The sequence below is a fragment of the Lagopus leucura genome, unplaced genomic scaffold, assembly GCF_019238085.1.
Source record: "Lagopus leucura isolate 7727_CA_CO unplaced genomic scaffold, USGS_WTPT01 Super-Scaffold_100002, whole genome shotgun sequence".
Classification (NCBI taxonomy): Eukaryota; Metazoa; Chordata; class Aves; order Galliformes; family Phasianidae; genus Lagopus; species Lagopus leucura.
Genome location: NW_024962263.1, coordinates 1,875,388 through 1,890,047, shown reverse-complemented (window position 1 = coordinate 1,890,047; position 14,660 = coordinate 1,875,388). Strand labels below are relative to the sequence as shown.

Sequence of the window (14,660 nt, the reverse complement as noted above, 5' to 3'; positions counted from 1 at the left end):
TCCCCGCGAGGCAGAGAGGACCCGGCACCGGGGAAGCGGCTTTAAAAATGGCCAGGGAGCGTTCGCTACAATAACTCAATGAAACAACAGCCGTCTAAAAATAGGGTTGTTTTCTGTCCTAAGCTCCTTTTAACTCCGTTAGTCATCACCAGCTCCTAAAATAAGACCCGTGTAGCAGTCTCTCCTAGTAGCGGCTGTAAACAAACCCCGGGAGGCGGCGGAGCGGGGGACGGGCAGAGGAGCGGAGCGGAGGCGGGCCGGCAGCGGGCGGCCCCGGGGCGGCAGCTTGGGGCGCGGCGGGGCCGGGCCGGGTCGGGGGAAGCAGAGAAGCGGCGGGGCCGGGGGCGGCCGGGGAGACCCGCGCTGCGCCGCCGCCGCCGACCGCCTGCGACAGCTCCGAGGCTTTGGAACGGAGCCACGGTGGTCCGGGCAACGGCATTAAACAGGAGGAAACAGACGGGGGATTCCGTCATTTCAGCGGCGAGCGGGGGGGAGGAGGAGCGCGGGCAGGAAAGGAGAGTCCCGGGGACGAGAGCGCGGCTCGCACCCCCTCCCACTCCCCCCGAGCTCCGAGCCGTACCGCGGAGCTCGCCTCGGCCGCCGGGCGATGTGCCGGGATACCCGCGACCGTCGGGGCTGCGGCGGCGGGCGGCCGGAGGAAGGAGGCGCTGCCGAGCGGCCCCGCGGCAAATCGCGCCCCCTGGCGGCACCCCCGCGGGCCCGCGTCGAGGCGAGCAGCGGCCGGCCGGCTGCGGGCAGGTGGGACGGCTGATGTCCGCTGCCCGGCGGCGGCCTCTCCGCGTTTTTTTCTCGAAAGGAGAGCGTCCTCCTTTCTGGTTTGGTTTTGCCTTTCCTGACGTGAGCGGGTCGCTCCGTCTGGGGGAGGGAAGTTCCTCGCAGGGCCCGCCCGTCGGAGGGGAGCATTTTGCGCGATGGTTTCGTGGACGAGTTCGCCCCAACGATCTGCCGTGGCCTCCCGTTTCCCTGAGAGCGGGCAGGATTTCGTTTACATTGGAGTTATTTTCAACCACATATGGGTGTCATGCACGAGATTTATGATTTTATTTTTTTGTGCCAGATACGCTCCAAACCACCCCAACTCCACTCTATCCGCCGTTTAATCCCAACAGGAAAATGGCCCGGCCCTGCCAGCTGTGGGGCAGAGGGAGGACGGAGCGGGAGCGGCGCGCCCGTCGGGGCAGCCGGGGCATCCCGGAGGCGGGAGACGGGAGGAGGAGCCGCTGCGGGCTGGAAGCCTCTCCTTCCCCCGCTATGAAGTGATGAGATGCAACTGCGTTGCTGAGATATTTACAGAATAATAATAAATAAAATAATCAGAATAAATCCGAAGCGACTGAAACCGAGTCCACGGGGTCTGTTAGTAATTTAACAGAATGGGATTTTCCTCTCTCTTGCCTGCCAGTTGATGCTCTTTTCCAAATTTCCACAGCGGGGGAAGCCTGCGATTTTTTACATAATGATTTCAGCATGCAGGGCCGCCTTTGGGCGGAAGGCCCGCCCCCCGACACCGCCCCCGTCTCCCTCTCTCCCCACGCCCGCGACTCCCCGGCTCTCTCTCCCCACTCCCGCGACCCCGACGCGCTCGCTCCCCCAGAAGGGCCCCGGGGACCCGCGGGCGGTGGCACCGGGCGGGGGACGGGGGGCCGCCGGGGCCGTCGGTGCCCGCCGGTGCCCGCCTCCCGCTGGCCGCCCGCCGGCGGCGGGGCCGAGGCCCGGCTGACATCACGATCCCGGGGCGGGGAGAGGGGCCGGGAGGGGAAGGGAGGTGGGGGGTGTTTTCCAGCTTTAAAAAGGCGGCGCCGGGCGCGCAGCCCTGCGTCAGAGCGAGACTTCCCCGCTCCGCTCGCCCGCTCGCCCCGTCCCCTCCTGCGGCACCCGGCAGCCGAGCGGCGCCCGCCGGCCCCGCCGCCCCGCCGCGGGCAGTGCCTCCCAGTCCCCACGCACACCGCCCTCCCCTCCATGCCCCGGCCCCGGGGGGGCGGTGGCGGTGAGCTCCCGTGCCTTCGCGGCTGCGGCTCCCGCGTCGGGGGCGGCGCGGCCCCTGCCCCCGGGGCGTGAAGGCGGGCGGGGGGCGCGGGCGCGGGCGGGCGCCGAGGGGCCGGGGGCGGCCAGAACGAGGCGCCGGGGCTCCGCCGTCCCGCCGGGTGGATGCCAAGCGCTGCCCCGCCGGCCTCCGCCGCGCCGCCGTCGCGGGATCCAGCAGCCAGCGGGAGAGAGAGGCCGCCGGCGGCCCCGCAGCACGGAGCCCGCCTGCTCGGCAGCACCATGAAGGCGGCGGAGGAAGGTAACGCGCGACGGGCGGGAGGGCGGGCGGGCGGGCGGTGGTGTCCCCCGGTGTTTCCCCGCGGCCGGCCGCAGGTTCGCCGGCGGCCGCTTGCCAATAGGTGTCTCCTTCGCCTCTCGCACGGCGCCGGCTCGGCCGCGCCGCCGCTCCCGCGAGCCTCCCGCGGGACCCGGCTCCGATTCCGGCTCGGGGGACGGCGCAGGGAGCGCTGAGTCCGATCGGGGGGAGGGGGGAGAACGACCGGGGAACACCCCGCAGTCTCGGATCTCATCGCTTTGGTGGAGGGCAGAACGTGCTCTGTAACCGCAGCTCTCATTCAGGGATCGGTAGGTAGCCGCCCACGAGAGGGGCCCGGGCCAGCGCCGCGCTAGCGCCGAGCCCTCCCCATCTCACCGCGGCACTCTCCGGCCCCGCCGACACGGTTGTCCCGTCCCCGCGGAGAGCCGTTCTCGCTGCCCTGGCTCCGAGCTGCCACTCGCGGTGCCCCGCTGTAACCCCGCTGCAAAGAGCGCGCTGCAAACACGCCGGCAAAGTTTTTAGAGAGAAGGGACGAGGGCGTGGGGCTCGGGAAAGGTTTTGTCGGTCGTTTCTCGTTCGGACTGGATGTCTCGGTGCCAGGGGCAGCGTTCCGCCGGTGCGGGAACCGGCTGCGACCTCCTGTGCCAGTCGGAACATTTTTCTCTCCCCGGAACATCGTTACCCAGCACCGCACTGGCGACGCTTTCGCACGTCGCCTTTTCGAGCCAGAGCGGGGAGGCCGCCGGGGATCCTGCAAACGCTCCCTGCGCATCGCCTCGACACCAGAGGGTTCGGGCCGCGCCTCGGGCTGCCGGGATCTCGGGTCCGCCTCCGACCCGACCCGGTGCCGCCTCCGCTCCTATGGGACTGAAAGCTGGGAAGAAGTTGGGGCTGGGAAACGTCCAAGCAGCGAGGGGTTTATCCCACAGCTTGGCTGGGGGACAGCGCGGCTCTTCCCCGGATTGGTCCCAGGGAGCTGCACAGACACTCACGACCCCTCTTTTTATTTCTTGATTTTTACTTTTTCTTTTTTCTTCTTCTTTTTTTCTTTCTTTTTTTTCTTTTTTTTTTAAAGTGGAAGTTTTCACTGCAGGGGTTCCTTTCGGGACCCTGCCTATGCCAAAGCTACGAGCGCGGCAGAAGCTGCAGCCCCAATTTTGAAGCAGGCAGGCACATTTTCAGAAGAAAGTTAATGACTGTTGTAACTCAATGGCGTTGGCTGTTGTCTCCTTCGCCCCCCCCCCCCCCCCGCCTCCCCCGGAACCCCGAGGGCTGCACTCGAGATTTTAGGCAGCGAATGTCCCCCCGTGTGGGAAGTACACAGCTCACGCTATGCACGTAGTGAAGTCTTCTGTCAAAGAGGTTCCCCCCTCTTTAGTCCTCTGGCAATTCTGATGCCCGTGTTAAAATGTCAGCAGCCCTCCTCGGTAACTTTCTGCCACGTGGATGTATTTTGTAAGAGACTGAGAGAATGAGGCCAAAAGCTGTGTCCCGATGCAGGAAACGCGTCAGGGAACCCCACAGGTCAAGATCGCTGCTTGCAAAACGAGGTCCCTCTTGGTAGCCAAGTGATGACAGTCAAAGAAAACGGGCAATTTGACATCAGTTTGGGAAGGAACTCAAACAGAAGGTCCCAGCGGAGGGAGCGGGCACGGCTCCACAAACCCCACTCTTTTCCTAGGACGCTGCGGGGTGCGGAGCCCAGCATACGGCCAGGGCTTAACGCTGCGTGCCATCCATCGGGCCTGCGGGGTGGGGCTGCTCTGCGCCCGGAGGCGTTGGGGCCGTCCAGGTTCACCACGGGGACGCTTGGGGGCTGCGTTTCAGGCTCGCTCCTTTCGCTCTGCCCACTTGAATGGCATTAATGTTTTGGTTTTTTTTTCTTTAAGCGACGCCTTAACCTTTCCTTCTGTTCCCACATCCGACACATCGCTTTCATTCCACCTCTCTGTGCACCTTTCATCTTCCCCCAGGGGAAAGGCGCCAATCAAAACATTTTACTGACGGCAACGGTGCCGGCCGTCAGACGGTCCGTACACGGCGTGGCACAAGTCACCGACGTGCAGGTACCACATGCGGGCAGGGCGGCACGGGCTGTCCGCGCTGTCAGGCCGAGGCCGTGCGCGGGTGGCGCGTAACGTCCCCCTTCCCCGGCTCCGCATCCCGAAGGAGCGCGGCCCCACAGAGCCGGCAGCTCCACGCGGAGGAGCTCCGCTGCTGCCGAGGCTTTTGCACACTCGGGTGACTCACCGAGCGCGTGGGGAAGTGGCGCCTGGCGCCTGGGCCCGGCCCGCCCGACGACCTCCCGCTTCTGTCCCAGCCTATATGCCTTCCCCCGAGGTCCCTGTGCTGCCCATCGGTGAGCTCCGGCTGCCGTCGAGCCGCCTGAGGCGCGTTTGGGCTGCGGTACGGCCCGGCCCTGCGGGAAGGGGAAAAAGCACGAGAGGCTCGGATGGAAAAAAAGTGTGTTTTCCTGGCACTTTGTAGTGGAGATTTCAGCCATGAGCCTGGAAAATGGTATTCCCTCGGTTTATTAAGGGAATACCGTTTCCATAACTGCTTTAAAAACTATTCCTTTTGAAATTTGGCCTTAAATCCTGCGAGCTCCACAGCGGCAGCGAGCCCCGGCTGCTAGGTCGGGGAGGTCGTTTGTACATCGGAGCCTTCAGAACGGGCTCTAACTGGCGAGTGTTTCTGAACACAAGTGGACGCTGCATCCTCCTGTCCTCCTGCCCGGCTGGCCTCAGCCCCCGCGAGCAGCAGAGTGCTGAAGGTCGGGGTAGCGCCGCACCGCCGCGGGGGCCATTTGCGAGGGGCCATTTACAGGGGGCCGTTTGCGGGGGGGGCATTTGCGGGGGGCCATTTGCAAGGCCCCGCGGGTCCCCTTCGGCCCGGAGACGCGTCCGTCCGCGGCACGCGTGGGGAACTGCTACGCCGCACTTTTTATCGCAGTTGGCACTAGTGGCTGCTGCAACGAAGTAAGATTAAAAAATTATAATAATAAGCCAAGCTTGGAGCCTCCCGGTTCGCAGACGAGGAGCGGTGGGACCCTCGGAGGAAGGAGCCGGGCTTCGTGCAGCGGAGCGTATCCCGCCGCTGCTCCGGGGCAGCTGCTCCGCGGCTCCCCGCGGCTTGGCACCTGCGGCGATGGCCGTTTCTTCGGGCGGCCACAGGTGAAACTGTCCGCCTTCCCGCTGCCCTCGGTGCCGGCGCAGGGAGGGCTCGGGGGGGGGGGGTGTTGCCCCGGCGCGCGCCCCCCCCCCCCCCCCCCCCCCCCCCCCGGGGGGGGGAGGGGGCGGGGGGTGGTTTGCATCGACCCGGAAACATCAACAAAGCGAGGGAGGCGGATCAGAGGCGGCGGCGGCGGCGATAGCGAGATCCGAGGCCGCCCGTCGGGCAGGGCTCACATTACCTCTGCCGCAGCTCGGGCCGCCGTGCCGGCCGCCCAGCCCAGCGCCGCGGAGCGAGAGCCCAGCCGCGGCAGCAGGTGTCCCCGTGCGACGGCAGCAGGGTGCCGGAACGGGGCGGGTGTCGTCGCGGGCTGCGGAAGGCATGACCGGCGTGGAGGCCGAGCAGGAGTTTGATTTTGATTTTCTCTTCGAGTTCAAGCACAGCGATGAGGGAGGAGGCGGAGGTGGGTCATGGCGAGGGGCGGCGAGGGCAGCGTCGCCGAAGGGAGGGATGCTGCGGCAGCCGGTCCCGGCGGGGACGTGCCGGGACGGGGCGGGGCGGGGCGGCTCTTCGAGGGGGTCCTTCCCGAACGAAGTCTGCGTGTGTGGGCCGGGGGGGAGGGGGGAGCGGCGGGGTGCCCCGCGCAGCCGGGAAGAAAGCGAGCCGAACTGAATCGTGCCCGCGGCCGTCCGACGCTTTCTCTTTCGGTGCCCTTGTGACTCGGATGGGAACCGCGCGGGAGGTGGCTGGAGAGGAATTTTTTAAACTCCGGGGTTGTTCGGAGCTCTTCAAACACCCGGAGTTTTTCTGAGGTTGCGACCGAGCTGTCCTCGCAGGCTGCCGGGCGCGGGGGTTTGCGGATGCGGGACGGCAGATAGAAGCGCGGGGCCCGCTCACAGCCTCCCCGCCGTGAGCTGGAGCGGGTTGGGCTCGGGGTTGCCTGAAGGTCATCTGTAAACCAAAATAACGGTCCTGGATTTGTCGCGGGTCGCCGCTGCCAAGCCTCTGCACGGCTGCTGTTCTGTGACTTTCAGCAGTACTTGAAGTAGAAACGAGGTGAGTGAGCCCAGAACGGACGCACGCAGAAAGCTGTCGTCGTTTCCTGGTCCGAGACCGGCTGTCACAGTTGCAGTGCTAGCTGGTCACCCTAAAAAGCTCATGTGTAAGCAGGCGATTTGATGCCGTCTCAGTTTCTCAGTTCAGCAGAACTTTTGTCTTTAAATCGAGGCAGGTTCTCACATCCTTGCCCGTGTATAGGACACAGCTGTGCACAGTGCTCTCCTGTCACTCCGCGCTCCAGCAAGCCTTCAGATTCCTGTTGTATGGAGCTTCTCAGTTTTAGAAAACGAGGTTTTGAAAGCGTCACACCAGGCATTACAGATGTAATTTCCTAGGAATTACGCACCTAGAAAGAGCAGGAGTCTGGACAGATGAAGTGTCAAAGTCCTGGTGAGAAGAGGCAGTGCTGAAAGCGTGAATTTCAGCACAGAACGAGATGCAACTCAATGTATTGCAGTGTAACACAGCCCTCTGCTTCTCTGAAGCCCCTTAGAACTGAGGGTGTTAAGCACTCCTATTTAAAGAGTATAAATAAGAACTGTGATGGTGCCCAGTGATTTGTAGGATCAGCCTGTTAATTATAGAAAGGAATAAAGCCTATGCTCTGTGGAATTAACTAGAGAAAAATCTGTTTTGTTTTTTCTTTTTTTTTTTTTTTTTTTCTTTTTTTCTTTTTTTTACGTTGTCACGAAGTGAAATGTAACACGTGAAGATGTGCTTACAAATGGAGGAATCCTGTTTCTTGTCCTAGTTAAACCTAGTGCAAGTACGGGCATGGTGGCAACAAAATTACTGTGGACTTGCACTAGCCGGCCTGATGCTGATGTTTGGCTTGGGATGTTAGGCTCAACTCTTGAAAATGTCTTTGTAGAAAGTAGCTCAAGTTAATGCCCATGAGCAGCATGGGTCAGGGTCATGGTTACAGCAGAGACCATCCGTGCTAAAACTTTACCTTCTTTTCATCCCTATCGGTGCTGCCAAAACACCCTGCTGCTCATGGGCTGCTGCTTTATGTGCCGCAGCTTTGTGCCTTTGTGGCCACTTCCCACTTGAGACAGGCATTTCATTTCCGTGCGTCTTACTCGCTTTTGTGCAGAGGTTTTTCGTGGTGAGAAAAACATCAGTGTGTTAAGACTGCTGACTGTGTGTGCTCCATGTGCTTTGTGAAAACATAAACTGAGGACGGGAACATGCTTTTTCAGAAATTGTGGCTGGTGGTTTTTAGCTAACAAACCAAGGACTTGGTCTTGTTCCTAGATCTTGCTTTTGGGCTTTTATATTTGTTGGGCATACTTTCTACACATTGCTTGTTTGGCCTGGGCTGCAGATCTCCAGAAGATTTCAGTGTCTGATTTTTACCTTAGCTGTGCATTAGATTTTCTAATATGCCATACCTATCATTCAGGTAATAGTGATCACTGTCTATTTATTTATTAATTGCAATAACTAAGACACTGATGCTGCAGGCAGCAGATATATGAAGCCCACCTGGTGGGCACAGAGCATCTGCTTGCTGTGTCTGACTGCATGCTGGGGACCAGTTGTGCAGTAGGGCAATGCAGGGATGTTTCCAGGAGGAGCCAGGCGACATCCCAGTAGCTGGTGAGGTGCCTTCCTCTGAAGCCAGAGAAAGCAGAAAGGGGCTGAAACTGCTTTGCTTAGACCCCTTCTCTGACTTCCTTTCTGGAACAGCAAGGGTCTGATTGCTTCAGTGTTTTTTTCTCATTAAGAATGACAAGGAGGTGGTGGTGTTTGTGGTGGCTGTGAGCGGTGCTGCCATGCAGTAAGGTGGCAAGAAAAGGTAACTAGTTTTGGAAAGACAGGTCTCCAGTCCCCAGGTGGACTTCTGTCTCACCTGACCACTGCAGTCAGAGGAACCTTGTCAAAGGAGCACCTCTTGTTCCATAGTTCCATAGTTTAAATAACATGTGAAGCTCTATCATGTTTTGAACATTCCAGCTTTATTTGTGGCATGTTCTGGTTCCTCCCTAAGTGACTGGTTTCTGATGGCAGAGTAGAAAGTGAGTTGAAAATACGTTGTTTCTCATTGTTTGTAAATATTACCTGACCTGGTGTAAATCAGCTGGAACATCACAGAGCAGCTGTGAAACTGCTAAAGCACATTAATTTTTTGTAAGTGCTGTTTGTCTTGGATTCGTTGCCAGTGGGAAATGCGATCACAGGATAGCTGGAGGATGACACCAGAGAGGGCTGAGCTGATAAACAAAGAAAGGGAATAGCTGACTGCGCTGGCTGGCATAACCATCTTGGAGGCTCGTTTGCATCCGCAGCGCTCCTGGGAGCATTTCTTGGGAATAATAGCTGTGGTAATTAGCAGAGCTTTGCCCTCTGCACAGGGAAGGTGGGCAGCGGTCTCCACCATGAGCTTGCCTCCCACAGGGGACAAGGCCCAGTTCTTCATGGAGGCCAGCTCTGGCTGGGGGACACAGAGTTTCCCTCTGTCATGTGGGGAAGTGCCGCTGCCAGGACTAACCCAGGGGGAGCTGCAGTTGGGATTATTTCCAGCCTGCTACCTACAGACCTACAGAACAGCGTTACCCAACCCCCAGATTCAGCAGCCCTCATCCTTGACAGAAAGGGTTTGCTGGCATGGCAAGAGATACCAGCCTGAGGGGCTCTGGCTCAAGTATCAGTCAGAGTATACTGAGAGCTGCCCACCTGCCCAGGCACAGCCCACTGGTGTCCCTGGGAAGCAGAGAGGGACCTGTATGAGGCCTCAGGGCAGGGGAGAGGAGCTGGCGCATGCTGATGGTTCTGCTGGTGCCAGCAGGCCGGTGGGGAGCTGAAGCGAGGACGATCCTTAAGGACCAACTTTGATCTGCACAGCAGATACGGAGGCATGCAGAGATCTGGCTGGTCCCCTGTGCTGGATTGGCACAAGTCTGTGATGTGATCTCACTTTTCAGGTTTTCCACAGCGATGATGCTATCGCTTTAACCCATTCAGAGCTGTTAGACAGTTGGACAGTTGGCCCAGAGCGTGCTCCTGGCAGCATTTAAGTGTGGCATCTGCAAGAACCAGCAGTTTCAGTGGAATTTCATCTGTCGCAGAGTAGCAAGACATCCACGTTTATCTTTTACCTGGTCTCTGTCAGCTGGGCGGGAGGATAAGTGGTCCCAGAAACCAGAGCAGGTCAATAGATCCATCTTGTTCCAAAAACCTGGTTAACTGGAACCGGTTGGAAACTCACTGTAATGGAAATTTCAGTTGTGTATAATTTTTTTAGTAGAATGCGTTTCATCACGGACTTCATTGTAACCCGCCTCTGCTTTTTTTTTTTTTTTTTTTTTTTTTGCTTTTTTTTTTTTTTTTTTCTGTGCTTTTTGTGTATTCCAGCTTTTCAGGGAGGGAATAAAGCTGGCTTATGTAAAAGCACATCTCTTGGGCAGCACTGCTGCCCCTGAATGCTGACGCACCCTTTTTTGCTCTGAAGGTTTACATATTTGTCTTTGAGACAACCTCAGTCCATGTAAATTCTCCTCCCAAGACAGCTTGTCTTGTGCTGCTCAATTAGTAGGACATTCAAAGATGCAGTCGTCAGTTTCTCCCTTATTGCTGCTGGGTTGTCAAGCAGTGCTGTGCTCTTGTGTGTTTTGTCATGTCCCTCCATTCCAGCTCGGTATGTTATTAAGTGAGTATTTATGTACAGCGCTTCATATCATTCTTTTTTGTTTGTTTGTTTGTTTTCCAGAACACTATAATTACACATCTTCAAACGTAAATGCTGGCTTGCCTCTAAATGTGGCGCATTCCTCATTGTCAACTCCATGTCATGGCCTTCAGACATCAAATCCCATTATTTCAGTTGTTCCATCAACAAATCATCCTTCTGGATACGGAGGACACATTGACAGCGGGGCCTCTGACTATTACCTGCCTCCAAACATCAGACCTAATGGAGCTCCAGCTCTGGAGAGCCCCAGAATCGAAATCACTTCTTACATGGGACTGCATCATAACAACAATCAGTTTTTCCATGATGAGGTGGAAGAGGCCATCCCAAATGCCAAGCGATCACCTTCCACTGCTACTTTGAACTTACCAAACCTTGAGGCATACAGAGACCCGTCCTGCCTGAGCCCAGCTAGTAGCTTGTCTTCCAGAAGCTGCAACTCTGAAGCGTCTTCCTACGAGTCCAACTACTCGTATCCATACACTTCACCCCAGACCTCTCCGTGGCAGTCCCCGTGCGTCTCTCCAAAGACCACTGACACAGAGGAGGGGTACCAGCGCGGCATGGTGGCCTGCACTTTGCTCAATTCTCCAAGGCACTCGCCATCGACATCTCCCAGGACGAGCATCACAGAGGAGAACTGGCTGGGGGCTCGCAGCTCCAGGCCTCCGTCTCCCTGCAACAAGAGAAAGTACAGCCTCAATGGCCGGCAGGCCTCCTACTCTCCGCATCACTCCCCCACGCCTTCGCCACAGAACTCACCGCGAGTGAGTGTTACGGATGAGACGTGGCTAGGAAACACCAACCAGTACACCAGCTCTGCCATTGTGGCTGCCATAAATGCTCTCACCACCGACAGCACGATAGATATGAATGATGGGATCCCCATCAAGTCAAGGAAGACTGCCATCGACCACACCCCGTCCATGACTCTCAAAACTGAACCGGCTGGCGAGGATCATGGGACCATATCGCCGACTGCCGACTTGTCACCAGAAGACTTCTCTAGCTTTCAGCATATCAGGAAAGGAAACTTCTGCGAGCAGTACTTGTCTGTGCCACAGCATCCGTACCAGTGGGCCAAACCAAAGTCTCTGTCTCCTACATCCTACATGAGGTAAGCAACCCCAGCTTGGAGGACAATCCTGCTAATACCTTTATTGTATTCTTTTCTTTTCTTTCCTCCTTCCCCTTCCTGTATCTGCTACCTGTCAAATCTTCCCACTGACTCATTCCATTTAGATGTTTATCGTGATGCTGCCTCTGTTGTTGGTATGGCACGACCATGAGTAAATCCTTGAAAGATTAAAAGGCCTTTCCAAGAGTGGATTGTATGGTGGTTGTGAATGAGAACGGGCCCCAGTCCAGCCAGTGTGGAAATAGGATATTCAGGGGTATTCAGAATTTTGTCAGGCGCTAGGTCAATTTGGTTCCATCAAACTGAGGTTTTACTTCAGTGGTTCATCATGTCCAAACACATTTTTGTTGCAGGACTAAGAGATGTTCCCATTATTTTGTTTGTTATAGATTGTGAATACAAACAGAATAGGAATGTGGTTCTTCTACACATTGTTTCAGCATTTACTTCATCTGAAACTTTATCTGAAAGCTTCTTGCCAATCTGTGTTGGACACTGGTTTTCTTTTTTCTTTCCTTCCCTTCCATTTTTTGTTTAAAGAAGAAAACTTCATCTGGAAGCTGATAATTCTTGTCATATTTGTTCATCATAAGAGGAGTGTGCACTAAAGAAGTGGACACACAGCTGCAGTGTCCTTGGCTCTTAGCATTGCCAGACACATTTTTCTCCAGAGAACAGGCTGTCCAGAGAGGTTGTGGATGTCCTGTCCCTGGAGATGTTCAAGGGCAGGCTGGATGGGACCCTGGGCAATCTGATCTAGTACTTGATCTAGTGGCTGGCAAGCCTGTATGCAACAGGGCAGTTGGAACTAGACAATCCTTCAGGTGTCTTCCAACCCAAGCCATTCTAAGGTTCACTCTGTGATTCTGTGTAATACTGTCCTTACCCTTCCTCATCACTCCTGATCTTTTCTTCTTGGCACTGTCTAAGCTCCTTGCAGGGCCTTGGCCCAGTTCAGAACTGGGAAATGTGGCCATCTCACTGGGTCTGCTGGAGCCACCTGGAAGTGAGCACTGGGGTGGATACTTTTCAGTCCCAGCAAATCTCTCAGAGCCTTCCACGTATTTAAAAAGTTTTGGTTTTTTTTTTGCATTCTTCTTCCAAAGGTATAAAGGAATTCGAGTTTGTCAGAATGACAGGACATTGGCTTTTGTGTCTGGCTGTTTTTTGCCAAAGACTTCAAGGGCAACAGTGCGAGAGTTTGACCAAACACGCTTTTATCTTTCTGTTGCAGAGAGCCACCCTTATGCGCTTTGTTGTAGTCAGTCAGAAGGCACCCAGCATTCCTGTGTGCTAACACAAACAAGAAAGGTGAAGTGTACAAAACGGAGCCCCACTACGTTGTGTATTTAACATTTTTTCCACTGTTTTGGTCTCGTATAAAATATGTTTCCTGGTTCGCAATATGTTTCCATGTGATCTCATTAACTCGTGCTCTAGGGCAGTTGGAAGTTACTGTCGAAATGTGATTCTAAGTAATTTTACCAATCAGATACACTGGCCATGCTTCCTTCCACCAAAAATACCTCTAATTTTATGTATATGAAAGTGCTGGGCAATGAGCACAGACGTCAACAGGATCACAGCCGACGCAACACAAACTGTGTTATTTTAAATCTTTCCAAAAAAATTGGTTAAGAATTTGTCACAACAGATCTGGATTTTTTTCCTGTTATTTTACACATCTGTTCTATTTCAACTGCTGGGACTTTAGGGGTAGGTTCCAACAAACAACTCAGGCTCCAAAATCTACCCGATTGTAATGATTTTGAGATAACCATATTTGATTACCTCCTCAGTCTCTTCCTGAATACACATAACATTTTCATCAAAAGCAAGCGTGCCTTGGAAAATCACTGATGACTTTCCCTCCTTCTCTTCCTCTCCCCTGTATGTGAGAGCTCCAGCAGCACCAGCCGAGCACGTGGATGTCTCTTTACCCATGTTTTTATGGCAGGCATTAATCTAAAAAAGAAAGAGTTTTTTTTTAATATTATGTTTGAAGCTGATGTATTTTTTTATTTCTCACAATTAAGACTCAATCAATTTTTGTATTTCCAGGTACTAGGACAACAGGGAATAATAAGAGTAGAGAGTAATGCCTGGCTCAGTGGAAATACAATCTTTTTATGCTCTGTCTTCCTTCTGATTTCTGAAGATTCTGTGCAACCCATCAGCTTAGAAGCTCATTCCAGGTTGCCAGCTTTGGGCTCTTCAGAGCAGGCTTTGGCTGACAGGCCTCCACCAAAGGCTACCAGCATGCAGCTGGATTGCTGCATGGCAGTTGGCACGCAGGTGCTGAGTCTGGTGAGGGAGAATTGGGAGGGCAGATCCAAGGGCTGCCATGGGGTTGGCACTGGGCTTTGTCTCCATTTGTGAGCTGCAACTCGTCGTCTTGGGTCCAAGGCTTTGAATGTAGAAAACATTGACAGACCAAGCAGAGATTTACATGGGAAGCTTCAGAGCCAACTGTGAGGTGGCAGCAGCAGTCCTACCTCTTCCAGACCTCTGTGTACCATGAGAAGCATTCTATCTGCCATTTGTTGTACAGGCAGGCGATACTCTGTACTTTCTTTCAACATCCCTGAAACAACTGCTTTCTTTTCTCTGATACCGTTATATCAGTTCTTCTTACTCTGCGATTGAGAGCCTCTCACAGGCAAAAATGTCAAAAGCAAGGTGGAATTACAGAGCTTGACTTCACTTTGGATATGAGAACAGAACCAACGACACCGTATTTGGGACTCTATCCAAAATTAAGATTCTGCTTTTTATTTCTTACCCGCCCATTTGCCTATCCCAAATGACTATTTACTTTAGCAGAAAGGATTGGCGCTCGTGGAAATGCTGGATTTTTGAGTGTCTTACATCTTTTTACATCTCCCTCTTCAGCTACTCTCATTAACTAACACAACTTCTTATTCACTGAAAAGTAACAGCTTCTCTATACACTTTAATCAGTTTAACAAGAAGCATGTTGGCATGTAACACTTTAATTTTCTTCAGAAGTAGTGTAGTGGGGAAAGGGGAGGAGAGAAACGGTTGGGTTTGCTGGTAAGACGTATGGCATGTATGAGGTCTACCACCAAAAGGAGCTTCCAGGAATAGACAGGCAGTTCCAGGTGGCTTATAAAAGCTCCCTACTGTATGTTTTTGTATATGTATATATTTTTTAAAGCTGAAATCCACAACTTTTTTCACTGCAGTCTTTTTTTTTTTTCAGCCTGAAAAATAATGCATATAAGTTCTTGAACCCACAGAGAGAGACGTGTAGT

The 14,660-nt window shown here is 54.8% G+C and overlaps 1 protein-coding gene across 7 annotated transcripts in view; it reads left to right on the top strand.

Annotated features, from left to right (window-relative positions):
* The first annotated feature begins 2,169 nt into the window (after nucleotides 1–2,169).
* The window catches only part of NFATC1 (nuclear factor of activated T cells 1), a 114,182-nt gene continuing 101,691 nt past the window's right edge, over nucleotides 2,170–14,660 (top strand). For 5 of the 7 annotated variants that reach the window (XM_042869042.1, XM_042869041.1, XM_042869040.1 and 2 more), the window contains exons 1-2: nucleotides 5,820–5,957; nucleotides 10,266–11,364. In XM_042869042.1, the coding sequence (XP_042724976.1) occupies nucleotides 5,876–5,957; nucleotides 10,266–11,364 (1,181 nt within the window). In that variant the 5' untranslated portion in view covers nucleotides 5,820–5,875. Of the gene's footprint in view, nucleotides 2,306–5,819; nucleotides 5,958–10,265; nucleotides 11,365–14,660 lie in introns of those variants that run through there. The other 2 variants (XM_042869039.1, XM_042869044.1) reach the window with 2 other exon arrangements.